General features: G+C 40.9%; 1 protein-coding gene across 9 annotated transcripts in view; it reads left to right on the top strand.

Moving 5' to 3' along the window:
- Positions 1–14,241, top strand: part of mprip (myosin phosphatase Rho interacting protein) — a 57,162-nt gene that overhangs the window by 29,215 nt on the left and 13,706 nt on the right. For 6 of the 9 annotated variants that reach the window (XR_010328419.1, XM_064323019.1, XM_064323018.1 and 3 more), the window contains exons 9-16: positions 1,170–1,277; positions 5,018–5,074; positions 6,296–6,364; positions 6,477–6,566; positions 7,721–7,830; positions 8,349–8,883; positions 8,994–9,131; positions 10,801–13,566. Coding sequence is in view for 8 of the 9 variants with exons in the window: in XM_064323019.1 (XP_064179089.1) it covers positions 1,170–1,277; positions 5,018–5,074; positions 6,296–6,364; positions 6,477–6,566; positions 7,721–7,830; positions 8,349–8,883; positions 8,994–9,131; positions 10,801–13,566 (3,873 nt within the window). In the remaining variant the exon portion in view is untranslated. The remainder of the gene's footprint in view (positions 1–1,169; positions 1,278–5,017; positions 5,075–6,295; positions 6,365–6,476; positions 6,567–7,720; positions 7,831–8,348; positions 8,884–8,993; positions 9,132–10,800; positions 13,567–14,241) is intronic. The other 3 variants (XM_064323024.1, XM_064323026.1, XM_064323023.1) reach the window with 2 other exon arrangements.

Here is a 14,241-nt window from a genome sequence, read left to right as displayed (position 1 = left end):
TGGCTTGCACTGGCCACTGAAAGTCCCTGTCAGTCCCCCTGCGCTCCTGCAGAAGCTGTGTCCTGACCTGAATACTCCTGCTCCTGCTTGACTCTGAGGCTTTATCAAAGCACCTCCCCTCTCATCATGTCTGCTACAAACAGGCCTAATGACTGCTAGGCCAGCAGGATATTTCAGGCACAGACTTGGGGAGGTAGTTGAGTAGTAAACCGATTCCTCAGTGCTGCACTGTGTAGCCCTCATACATACTGACACACCCCCGGCAGCCATTGCACCAGGTGTTGCTTTGAATGCCTGCATGCCTCCCCCACTGAAATCAGCCCTCTAAGATCTGTTGAAGAATATAAGCCAGCTGGATTGGTTTTTTTTTTTTTTTTTTAGTTGTTCCCCTCTACAGGCCTGAAAAGGCAAATAGAGAGTGTGTCGTGGAGATAAACTATAAATTACAATGGAATACCTTGGCCCAGAATGCCCCTGAGCATGGAAACAAAACTAGGACCCAGACACATAAGCCAAGGCTCCCAGACATTTATAGGGGAAATAAACAAAAAAGGTTTCCTTCCTTTTCTTGTGATGCCAAATGCTCTCTATGTTTTGTTTTTTAATATGAAAAGAGTGTACAGCCACTTCAACGGCAAAATGTCACATATTCCCTATGTAGTATCTGCTGCCCGCTGGACGCTGGTTTGTGACATATCTCTTCTCCCATTTGTGCTAGCTCTGTTCTGTGTTACTTTATGAACTCCTGGGTGTAATTATCACTGGCTTATAGGTGAAGGCATGATGTTCTGTGCATTTGGTGTGTAGGTTAGTCAATGTGTAACTTGCCCATTTCAGTTTCTGAAGAAAAGTGTGATTATTTATTTATTATACGATTTATTTTAAACAAGAATAGAAAAATAAATAAGTTGATAATGTTAGATCTGATAAAATAGTCCACCTTTTTTTTTTCCACTTTTACCTCATTGTTCTAAAATGTAATCCTTTGCAAGTCCTTTCACAAGCCCTGCAGATTTTAGATACTGTTTAAAATGCAATATAATGTCAGCCCCTGAAGGGCTGCTTGCTTTTTGAACCTGCTTGTACGTACGGCAGACTTCTCACCCCCTGGGGGGAAAAGTATTATTTTTGAAAGTTTATTCATGAGGGTTTGTATCTGACTCTTATAGGAGCAGAGGCATGATCCAGCACAAGGTGTAGATTTTCACCATTCCACCCTTCCACCCCTGAGACGAGCCAAGTCACTGGATCGAAGGACTACAGAATCTGTCATGACAGTAAGTGTGTTCTTTAATTGTGTTTAATTGTGTTTTACAGTTCACTGAATAGCACCTGAGATGAGGGCTTTGGACCTGGTCTCACTGGTGCGGTTTGGTGCCAAGTGTAAACATGGTGGACAGGGTAATGCAGTTATCAGTGGATGTGTGCTGAAGGCGTGAGCAGAAGGGACATCGCTGCCATGGCAAACAATGCCGCCTCCTCGCAACAGGTTTCTCAAGTGCTGAAGGTCACACAAGGCCCTTACCAAGGCCACTGACAGATTCCTTATCTGGGATTAGTTCGCGGTTTTGTTTTTCGCTCTCAAATCAACAGCGGGAGTCTATGACTTAGACTGTCAGTGTCACTGCGCTTTCTCTGTTTTTATGATTCTGTGTGTTGTTCTTTATGCTTTCATTATGCTTTTAAGTTCTTTCATTCATCAAAATGGGCTGAGGGACACAAATTTTGGACACACAAAATTTGTGTTTTCTGAAACTAGACATAGTTGAAATAAAAATTATGGCTACATAAACATTCAGACAATGAAATGTCTTTCAGAAAAGCTTCACATTCTCACCTTGTTGCTGCTCAGGCTACTTATTGAAGAGTCAGGTTTCTGTTGACCAAAGTAATTGGAATTATTGACAGCACTTAAAATCAAATATGTTTATACTGTGAGATCAATGAGAGCTAAGTAAACTGCAAATGGTGCATTTGTGGTGGTAACGGTCTTATGTTACATGTTTAAGTTTAGACAAGTCTCTTCCTGGTTTCATCAGTGAAAGTAATTATGTGCCTGTCTTGTTTTCCTGTGACACCTGTTGATTTTCTGAGAACATGGACGTCCTAAACCCCCTCCTCATGGTGCTGGGTGTAGCATACATCCCCCTCCTGCTGCCCAGGTCATTTCCATGTCTTTCCTGTGTTCAGCCATGGCTTAAATTACTTTTACTCACATATGAATGAATGAGTGTGTGTGCGTGTGTGTGTGCACGTGTTCGTGTGTCCATGCTTTTTGAGTGTCATCGGGGTTTGTTTCTTAATGTGTGTGTTTGTGTGTTCATGCAGGTGTGTGTGTGTGTGTTTTCTGATGATGTGTGGGGTTATGCGTGTGTGAGCATGCTGAGCATATGTGTGTTTGTGTGCATGTGTGTGTATGCGCGTGTGTGTGAGTGTGGAGTTTGTCCAGTGCATCACTGCAGCTTCCCCTGTTCACCTCACAATAGGGATGCACTTAATCCAAATTCAGTTTTGGTTTTGGAGGTATTCTTCCTTCTCTTCCTTTTGGATTCAGCCAAATACTTTGCAGATAATTTGGCGAGCATATTCCAAATCTCCCAAAAATACATGTGTGTATCCTCACAATAGAAAATGACTGAAACTGTACACAACTGCTGTTCAAACACCAGCCTTTGAAGCTTTCTGTTCTTTTTGCACTGCCCATCTCAGGCCAATTAAAATGTAGCAGTGCAGTGGCAATGATCGTGCTGAGCTTGCCACTGATAAGCACCAGAATCCCCCAGACACACAAAGAAAGGGCATCGCTGACACCGATCTCAAAACAATATACTTTATACCACCCTTAGGTGAAAGATATTCTCTCTGCTATTGACAAGATAACTGGATATGTAGCATTAATGTGTGGTGGAGCCTGGTTTCACATAACTGTACAAAACCCCACCAGTGTTTTTTTTTTTTTGACAGAATAATGCCTGATAATGTAAAAGGAAGAAAACTAGAGACATGTCTCAAGACATATTTGCATGAGATTAACATCTGAAATGTGGACATATGCAGTATTTATCAGCAATAGATATTGTTTCTGAAACCCAGAGGCTGTCTGCACTTAACAAGACCAGGTCAAAACCTAGTATATGACTGGACTTCTTCGGCCGACCAATGGTGTAACTTCATAACTCGGCCGACCAATGGTGTAACTTCATCACTCAGTCACAGACATTCGCGGTTGTAGGGCTGGCCCCGCTGTTGTGGTCCAGCCAATAATACATCATTTTAAATTAATTATTTTTTTATAATGTATCCGATTAATAATAAGAACAAAAAATCAATTACATTAGAACATTTTATGTAATGATGGAAGCTGATTTAATTTCATCCTGTTACACAGTAATGTTGTACTGTCATGTACACCCACAATACAATATCAGTGTCACAAATTTCTGCAATGCCTTAAAATACTGGTTGATATACAAAGCTTATCACTCTAACCTTCACATTTCATTTTCATAATGTATTTACAATGATTGCAAACAGTGTCACATGTATGTTATATGTATTTTGCCTGTATTTAGCCAAATCTGCAATGATTTCAGTATTTGGCAAAAACCTAAAATAAGGATTTTGTGCATCCCCACCTCACAGTGAATGTGTTTGTAGTGATTTTTCCCACAGTGTGGACCACAGCAGAGGAAAGTTACTGTGCACCAGTAATGCTTTCTGAAGGTGTTTTTTTATTTTCTTCAACAGACTGCGTCCAGCATGTTGCCTGTTTCACCTTCCTCTTTATTGTTATTTTGTGTTTGTTTCCTTAGCCTTTTGATTCAGTGTAACCAAGGTGATAATGAAATGACATAAAATCTGCTTGTGAGACTGAGTCGAATTCCATTTTTGCATTGTTTCTCAAAATTTGTGTTTGTTTTGTTTTAATATTGTTTTGAACGTATAGTACTATAGATTGTTATGCGCAATTGGAGATTGAGTAAAAAGTACAAACTTTATGCAGTGAACTATTTGATGCCACAGGGCAGCAGTGGTGAACTTTTACACCAGCCTTCTTTTCAGCCTCTATTTCAAGTAAGTAAACGTCCTCTCTTACGGAGCACATTTGTCTGATGATGAAATTAACGTGGTCACTCGGTAGGTCAGGCATTGAAATGTACAATTGTTTATGCGGTATGACAGTTTTTCTCTGATTGTTTGACACTTTTCCAGGTTTCCTACAGAAATATCCAAAATGACCACAGACTCTTAGCCCTTAACAACATTAAGTTCTGTACCTTCTGATGTCATTGGAACACAGAGGATTCAGATACAATTTTCACACAATAGAGCCCCAAACTTGGGTTATTTTGCATTTCTTTTTCCTGCTGATTTAGTCATCACAAATGCTCAGGCTCCACTATCAATAATTCTCCCCATTGGACAGTTAGCTAAATGTTCTGCCATTCTGCCAATAACAACATCTGATCAAATTAGTCTGATTAGAGTAGCCAACTGCAGGATACTCGGATACGCAGGCAAAATGGACATATTGGGAAGTGCGTGTGTGATGCAATTTCAGGCAGTGGAACATGCTTTTTAAAACTTATTGGTCACCATCTTTGTTTTGTGTGAAAGTTAACACGTGCTTGCTAACTTATAATTGCCAAAAAATGAAAACTTGATTTTACAGCTATATAATCTTTGTGCTCATTTATTTGACACTTTGATGTGACACAAAGTTTTAATGACCACATTCATATAACACAGGGCCAAGTTACATTAAATAATTTAGGAAACATTAGCCTCATTTTGATATCGACACTTTTAACGGCAGGCTGAGATTTAGTAAGTTTTAATTAATGACAATCATAGACAGTATGCACTGCCATTTTTGTATGCTGGAAAAAAAAACTTTTTGTTGAGATTATGTTAAATAGCCTGTCTTTCAAACACTATTCTAAGGTTCAAAAAGTCATGCTGTGGTAAATGGCAGCCCAGTGGACAAGTTTTTAATGTGTTGTACTTTGCTTTACAGCCAGACTTGCTGAACTTCAAGAAAGGCTGGATGGTGAAATTGGATGAACAGGGGCAGGTAGGTGCTTGTGCAAAATGGTGAAAATATGTTTAGTGTGCAGAATGCATCTCACACAAAGATTTGCAAACAGATCTTCTCATTCTCCCCACTATGGCAGAATGAATAGCCTCATAACCTCAGCTGTTGTCATATCTTCCAGTAAGAATAACAAGGCTGTCAAAAACCAGTAAGCAGATTAAACATTAGGCTACTTACTAACTTATCACCAATGCAGTAACATAACTGACTGCCATTAATTTAAATACAGCTTCCAAATTTAACAGTGGCACAGTTTAGAATAAGTGAAGTTAACCTTTCATTCGCCATCATTGTTGCTCCTTCTCCAGGAGGAGACATTTCGCTACCATCAAAGCAGAGATGTGTGTAGAAACGGCCATTGGTTCTGTATGTAAAAGCACATGGGGTCTCTCAGCAACCTTTGGAGTTGGGAGTCGGGCTTTGATGCCAAGGGTTCAATTGGTATTGATTGAAAGCATGGCTGTGCCCTTTCACAGTTTAAAATTTTTTTTTTTTTTTTTTATAAAGTTCAAATGCCTCTTGTTGCTTCAAGAACCACAGTAGCTCACTCCCACTAGTTTAATTGGCTAGGTAAGCGTGGCTTGTGTCTACCAATGCAAAAATCAACAGCTTAATCTGTGACATTTTCTCATTTTTGACTTGGATTACTGTAACTTTTTTGTGTGTGTACCAAGGCATACAGTGGAGAAAGTGCAAGTGTTAGCTGTGATGTCCTTCAGAATTTGGACAGCAGAACAAATAAATGAAATTAGCAGCAAGTTGCTTTCGATTTTGTAAATGGATTGTGTAGACCTTCCGAATATTTTCTTTGCTCTTTTTAGTAGCAGAGACACTTAAGTATTTTGATCATTGGAAATTGAGCCTGCGAGTGCTGTGGGAAAAAGCCTGTGAATGGTGCCCCATGGGAGGTCATGTTTATGTGTATTAGTATGTCTCAGGCCTCACATTGGCCAGTAGAGGCCCAAGCCCTTCTAGTAGACACGCCCCCTTTAATCCTGTATTGTTTACTTTAATATAATGCTGTCACAGTTGTTTTTTTCCTAATGAAACCTGAGATCAACTCTCCCATATGGGATTATTGAAAAAACAATGTCTCAATAATAAATTAGGCCATGTTACTGAAACAGAATATTTGCATTCTCATACCAGCCTGCTAACGATGACCCGTTTGTAACTTTTCATTATCAATTTATTCTCAAGTGGAAGAAATACTGGTTTGTACTGACGGACCACAGTCTGCGATACTACAAGGATTCCATTGCAGAGGAGGTGATTTTTCATTTTCTATAGTTTGTTTTGGCACTACAAAGTTCTGTCAAATAGCAGTTTGTGGAAATGTGTTTTTACCTTCATTAAATTATTTTTTTGCCCCTATTTCCAGGCCTCAGATTTAGATGGGGAGATAGACCTGACTACCTGTTACAATGTCACTGAATACCAGGTCCAGAGGAACTATGGCTTCCAGATACATGTAAGATAGATTTTAAAATATACAAGTAAACCTGAATTAGGATATACCTGTTATCTATGTATGTCTGACTCTGCAATGATTGATTGGTATAAGAAACCCCTTCTAAAAATATAAAACATGGCTTTTATATAGATGTTATTATGTAAATTATTATGTTTTTAGTTATTATGCTTTTCCCCAAGAAATATTTAAATGGTTTACATAGTTTAGTTTTACTATTAACTGTGCCATTCCGTATGTCTGTTGGTCTTCATAGATACCTGTAGGATTGGGTGTCGTCGGGTGCCTAATGATACATTACATATCCCAATACAGTGAACATGGGGATGTGAATTTTCTTATACTGATAGAAAATGAAACTGAATCAAATATCATTGAGGAAAACATTGAATACAACAGTTGTTCATCAGGAACAGAAAGGGGAACTTGAGTAATCCATATCATGCCAGCCAAGTTCAACAGAAAAAATAAAAGGGCCTTTGAAGTCCAATAAACAAATACAGCAGTTATGATTGCTTAGTTGTCACTTACGAAAGCTTCATTTTTGGATCATTGGTATTTCAAATGCATACCTTTCATGGGAACTAATTTTAAGGACTATTAACCGAATTATGCAACATTCACTGTACAGTATTGTAAGGTAAATTACAACATATTTTATTAATAGTTTGAGCACAACCCTTGTATATAGATTTTGACCTTGGTAATGATGAAGTGGCCACTACATACAAACACAAAGTGCTGTATTTTTTGTCAGATAGAGTGTGTTTCTGGACAAATCCACCGCTGTAGAGAGTGCAGTGATTGCGGTCATATAATGGACAGATTTCATAGTAGCCTGTATTTCATGCCGGTACATTTTAGTCTCTCCTGCAACAAAGGTAAAATATACACTACATCTTACTCTATGCTTGACTATGGCAAAGCCCAGAAAATGGATCAAAGCACCTCCATAAGTACGCTGGACAGAGAAATAATGTGACTGCTGAGTGATGATTCAGAGAACTTGACGGACTGATCTCTCTATCTACATTGGTGATTATGGTCTGTAGGACTTTAGTTGCTGATGAGAGGTTCCACAGGTGAACTGTATAATTTGCCATGTTTGTTTGTGGATGGTGTGGTGCAGTTCCTCCCCTGTTTCTTGCCCTCAGACCCAGGAGGCAGTGTACACACTGTCCGCCATGACTGCTGGTATAAGGCGGAACTGGATACAGGCAGTGATGAAGAATGTGCGGCCTTCCACTGCACCAGATGTGGCCAGGTCGGTGAACCACTTTCCATGTTAATGCACACTGTTCTGTGCCTAAATTGTCTTGTAATGAGTACCATGAATAGGTGATTAACCCATAAATGACCCGATCCTAAGTTCAACAGTAGCAAAAAACCCTGAAATGTTATTTGTTCGGCATGAAATTTTGATGGCTTTTTTTTTTGAGTAACCCTACCATTTGAAACAGATAAGAATTGTCCTTTTTTTTTTAAAGCAGTACACCATCCAGGTACAAAGATTGTTTTATGAGTCTTTTTTTAACTCTGCAGTTATGAAATCATAAGTCATAATCAGTGTTAAGTGCCACACAACCTTTACAGCAAAAAAATCAATTGTGTGTGTTTCGTAGTAAAATGAGTGGTGTAAACTGAAAAATTAGTCTCTCTAGACTGTGAAGTCAGGTCAGATAGCAGTTATTCACAGAATTATTTATGAGTGACAGGTTGATTCTACATAAAGAATATTGATATAGGGTTTAAAATTCAATTAAGAACCTCTCTACTCCACAGTTTGGCAGACGATCACGGGCCTTGCGGGGCCCTGGAAACTTTGCTGAAGCCCGACGTGACGCAGGACTCACCCTCCTCTGAAGCCTCATCCGTGGAGAGGGAGCCGGGTCCCAAAAAGAGCCGCGCCAGAGAACGGAGGCGCGAGGGCCGCTCCAAGACCTTTGATTGGGCTGAGTTCCGCCCCATAGCCCAGGCACTCGCCCAGCAGCGGGCGCAAGAAGCCGACACCCTCCAAGCTGAGCTTGGGGACCTGGAGCGCAGCAAGAGGCGTGAGGAGCGTCGGAAGAGGTATGAATCTGTGACACTCGAAACCGCTGTAGACGGTGGCAAGATGGACGTCGAGAGTAGTGGTGTCGGTGAGCCTCAGCCCCCCTCGCCTGGGCGACAGCAGAGGGTGCAGGACGAGATCGAGCAGCACTGGCAGCAGGTGGAGAAGACACCCATTCGGGATGAACGGCGGGTCCCCTTGTCCTCGGCTCTGCAGACCAGAGAGACGGCTGAGCTGGAGAAGCTGCTAGAAAGTTACAAGAAGGGGGTGAGTCTGAATCTCAGCTTGGGCAGCTAGAGAAAATGCTGCGCAAGCAACTGGCTGAAAACTTGATGCTGAACTGACAGGGCTCATGTGCCCGATGCATTTCGCTGCAGGTAGAAGAGCTGAAACTGCAGCTTGAGAGTTGTCATCATCAGCTGGCGGATTCCAACCACCAAAAGCAGGAGCTGGAGGACCAGCTGAGAACAGCGCTGGAGCGTGAGCAGCAGATCCGGTCTGGCTACATCTCACCGGTAAGTGGGATCTACTCCAATGTCATCTACTGTGTCACTCAAAGGCAAGCGTGTGTAGTGTTTGTATTGGGGTGGGGTGGCATTCTTTCCATTAAACAGTCTTTGCATGTTTAATTTTTTAAAAGAGAAACAAAACTGACATCTTATTGAAGCTACAAACCAACAACAATTTGGCTTGCATGTTTGACAGTTGCATGTCAAAGAAAAGATATGGATCTTTTAATAGCTCTTGGCTTCTATTTGTTCATCTCCTCTTGCCATGTTCTGAAGGTATGACAAACAAGTCATGCTAGCACTTATAAAATGTACATGCTACATGAAATAATTATTAACATGATTATAAGTAGATGCAGTTGTCAGATTGGTTGTTGTTATGCTGAAAGGGTATGGTTATTATCTCCATACAAATTTACAGTGTGATTTGCTGAAATGTCAAAGAGTTTGTTATTGCTTACATGAATAAAACATTTTCTGCTTCAGTTATTTATCTTGTATTAGCAACTATATTTATAGTTGGTTAAATTAATTTTTTTCGACATATTGCAATGGTGGCTTTCAGCGAGAAAGTTGTGGAGCTGTTACATGCTGGCGTTGAAAAGAATATTTTTTTCTCTATTTCATCTATAGATTCAGTGAACTTTGCAAACAGTCTATGAGTTGCATCTAAGTGGCATTTCTCATCAAGTTGGAAGTAGAGATGCAGCTCACTGCATCTTTTTCCACAGTATCCCCTTGTCCACACTCTGTGAAGGTCCTTTTTAAAAAGAAATTTTAATAAGAGCATGTAGGTCTCTTCACCTTAGGGTTTTTCTCATTTTTCCAGATGAAATTTTAATGTGGTTTGTTTTCTGTAGTTGTTCTGCAACCGTGTGCAAAGAAAAGGGCACATTTGTATTCTCTGGTTTGAGTTGGCATTGCTTACTTTGAGTTTGAGTTATTCTTTTTTGTTTAAATGAAATGTATTAAACCTCACAAAGTATAGGTTTTGTTTTTTAATTTTTTTCCCCCAACAACTTAGTTGTTTTTATCAGCCTGTTGTGTGGTTTGAACGTATTCGACCAGTACCATGCATACTCACTAGTCTAGTTTTGTTTCAACATTCATCTTTCAATAATTGTTTTTGTATTTTGTACTTACTGCATTGTTAAACTGTGTGCTGGTTAATCTTTATTTAAAAAATAGAAAAAGGAAGAAACGGTCAATACATTTTATACCATTACTGCTGAGTACTGAAAATAGAGAACAGTAACTACGTGAACTGTTTGATAAGACTTGGAAAGTTCAGGACAAGTAAAGCAGAGTTTTTAATGCTGCTGTACGTGCCTAACTACGGTATGCTTCCCATCTCAAAGTAAACCACTGAGTACTAATTTTGCATTACTTACACCATGAAATAACTCTTAACCATTAATGTGCATGTTCTGTTGTGATCTACTAACGTTGGCCATTAAATCTTTTTTTCCCAGCGCTTTCTATATTTGCAGCATTTTCTGGAAACTTTTTTTCTTTAATTATTACAGCATTTCAAACTTTTTGTTGTGATTTGATTAATGTTAACATGTTCCAAAAAGAAATTGGGGGGAGAAATAATAGAAAATTAAGATACAATTTAATGAGCTTATTTCGCCTCTGCTGAATGTTAACCAACTGTCTGGTCCCCTTTTCCAAGCTGGAGTCCCCTTTGGGTCTTGAGGCTGAACTTGAGTCCCAGAAGAAGAGACAAGAGCTGGTTAGTTCTCAAGCTCAGAACCTAAAAAAGAAGTACCAGGAAACCAAAGAGCTCCTGCAACAACAAGAATTGAAAAAGCGCAGCATGCAGGCACAGCTTGGCCTTTCTCTGTCACCCCTGTCCACCAAGGAACCCTATCTAACCAAAGTCCAAAGCACAGACATCTCTGAAACCCAGCCACCTGAGCCAGTTCACACAAAAACATTTAGCATTTTGCTGCAGGATAGGGAGTCCAAGCTTCAGGAGCTAGAGAAATTGATTTCTGGATGTCCATTAACTGTGAGAGGGTTTCTGAAGTTGCTGGGTTCCCACAGTGAGTTCTCCCAAGAGGATCATATTCACACTGTGGAAGGGTACGAGCAGGGCAACTTTGGGGACAGGACCTGTTGTCAGAAGGTGTTTGATAATCTGAAATATCATCAAGATTTAGAGATAGAGGCCCTCAGGAAGAGCCTGTCCAAAGCTGGCGAGAGCATTCGTGACTACGAAGTGCGATTGCTGAGCATGGAGACCATGCTTGGAAGGGCACAGCGGCAAAAAATGGAAAGCTTGAAGGGCCACTATGGGCCACCATATCAAATTGAGGATTATGCTGAAACAAATGAGGTTAAGAGGCTTTCACAGCAGGTGGAGCTGCTCACCAATGAGAATAAAGTGTTGAATCAACGCTCCCAGGAGATCTTAAATCAACTGACTGAGGCCGATAGGGAGATAGAGAGGTTGAAGGCTGAGCTCTTCAACCAGCAGGGTGGACAGCAGCACCTTCTGGTGGTGGAGGAACTGAATCAAGTCAAAGCTAAGCTGGCAGAAAGGGAGGCTGATTCTTTTGACAGAGAGTTTTATGAGAGAGAGTTAAACAAGAAGTCTCAAAAGCTGGAGGAAGCTCTCATCAGAATCGAGGTTCTGGGCAACAATGTGAAGGATACAGAGAGGAAGTTGCACTTAAAGGAAGCCACTCTGAAGGGTTTAGGCTTCCAGATGACAGAAGATAATGACAGTCTTTTGCTTCTGGAAGAGAAAGAAGAGCTGTATCATCGACTGGAAGCCACCGAGGCCAGGCTGTGTGAAAAGGAGAGGCAGCTGTGCTCTGCTGAGAAGTCCTACACAGAGCTTCAGGCCCAGAATGCAGAGCTCATAGCGAACAACCAGAGGCTGGAAAACATCTTTTGTCAGAAGCTTGCTGAGGCACAGAGTCAAATTAACATGATGCAAGAGAACAATGAGGGATTTAGGAAGTCAGACCTAGGGGAAGGAGAAGTGTATGGATGTAAGGAGCAGGCACATGGCTCTGAAAGATCAGTTTCAGATGAGAAAGTTATTCAGCAAGTGGTAGAAGACATGAAAATGAAGTCGGAGGCTCTCCGCAAAGTATGTGAGGTGGTAGCGAAGGTAGATATTAATGTGGAGCCAATGTTTAAGGAGTGGAAAAGTGCTGTGCATGGCAGTGTACCTAGCCTCCTGCATTCTGAAGGAGAGAATGTGGAAGTGAATCAAGAGGTGAGGAGCAAGTTGCTCCTTGAAGGAGAGTTTTGGGGAAGGCTGTTGAGTGCAGTCAAGATTAGTTCAACCCAGCTGAATGAAAGTGAGACTGTAGGTAGCTTTGTACAGAATGTGGTACAGCGCATGATAACTGAGAAGAGGTTGTTACTTTTAGCAAATACTCTTTTTCCTCAAGCAGAGATGGGGATACTTGTGGGTAAAAAAGGAATAGGCAACAAAGTGGAAGGAATAGCACAAGTAAGCAGGGCAAGTGATGAAATAAGCACCCAAGTTAAAAAAGAGAAAGGAGTTTTATATTTAAGCGATTGGCTTGATAATGATATACATGCTCTCATCTGGAAAGATCTCCTTGAGACTCTACAAGAGAAAATCTTCTTGCTGAATCAAGCTGCCTCCATTATGAATGCCTCCACAGACACAGAGCTCCATTCTTTGGTACTAAAACTTTGTGAATCTCAGAACCAGAAGAAAGATTGGGTTACATATGTTCAGGAGGCATCCATGGAAGCTCATTCGTCCTATCTGATGAGCAGGCTAGATGTTAGACACAAAAAAGAGGTTGAAGAATTGCAGCTGAGATTAGAGTCTTTGGATACTTGCTGCATAAATTGTGCCAAATTGAAGAGGCAGAATGAAGAGCTCCAAAACAAACTGGAGACTAAGGAGAGGGTGGGAGCAGTCCCCCAATCCCCAGTGAAAGGGGAACATAAGCCAGTGATGCACATCCAGATTGAAGGAGAGCCCATTGACTCGCTGGATAAGGCCATCCAGCTGCAGGATATGGTGGCAAAGCATAAGAAAGAGCTGCGGGAGGTGAAGGATGAGTATGAGCTGGAAGCAAACAAGCTGAGGGAAGAGGTGGCCAAGGCAGGGGAGACCCTCAGACTGAGGTCAGAAGAGAACATCAAGGAGATCGACTCCCTGACCATCTGCATGGAGAACATGAAGAGAAAGCACGAGGTAGAGAGAAGCATCCTGGAGGAGACTTTTGAAAAGAAGATGGAGGACCTCAGGAACACATTGGCACCCAAGGGAGCTGAGACCCCCCCAGAGAGTGAGCCGTGTCCCACTTCCTCACTGAAAGAACGCATAAAGGAGCTGGAGTCGCAGGTCTCTGTCATGACAGAGGAAATGAAGCAGCGTGAATGTGAAGATGATGCGGCGTCTCTCCGGCTGAAATACGAGAAAGACCTTGAAAGCCTGAAGGTGGAAGTGTTCCTTGTCTCTGCTTTTTTTGGTGTTGCCTTGTAACTTCCTTTGTGGTAAACCCGCACCTTAAGCCCATTTTGGCCCTATTCCCTTATCCAGCTCTGCTTCTGTAACCGACATCCTGAAATGTTGCATGCGTTTAACCCAGTACATGTGAATGGTCCTTTATGTGATTTAGAGTGTACTGAGGAACCCATTCAACTGGTTTTCTTAAAGAACACAGTTGTTGTCCCTTATAAAGCACTTAGGGATGGTCATTGGTAAAGATCAGTCCAGTGAATGGGGTTATCAGGACCTGCCAAGCATTTTTAGAACTTTATCTTGCTGTACCTTTATGTGTACATGATGCTTGCAGGTAAATAATTTCATTATACATTTCATTTAAAGTATTTTTCAGTAGGAAATAATATTTTCTGAAAAAGGACTAAACTGATCTTTAATTAAAATATTAAATGAACAATAGGTGTTATTCCAAAAACAACTGTAAGTGCTCTGTTAGAGAAATATGTATTCTGTTTGATACAAAAGTAAACAATCTTTTTATTTTAATGAACTTATTTATTTTAGTCAATTACATCAAACTGCCAATATTGCATTCTATCCCTCATCTACTAGTTTCTGCTAGTTGTGAAATGGGTTCCACAGACATAACCCAGTATGCTTTGTATCTAT

This window comes from Anguilla rostrata, chromosome 2 (assembly GCF_018555375.3).
Source record: "Anguilla rostrata isolate EN2019 chromosome 2, ASM1855537v3, whole genome shotgun sequence".
Lineage (NCBI taxonomy): Eukaryota > Metazoa > Chordata > Actinopteri > Anguilliformes > Anguillidae > Anguilla > Anguilla rostrata.
This window is presented reverse-complemented; position numbering and strand designations above follow the sequence as displayed.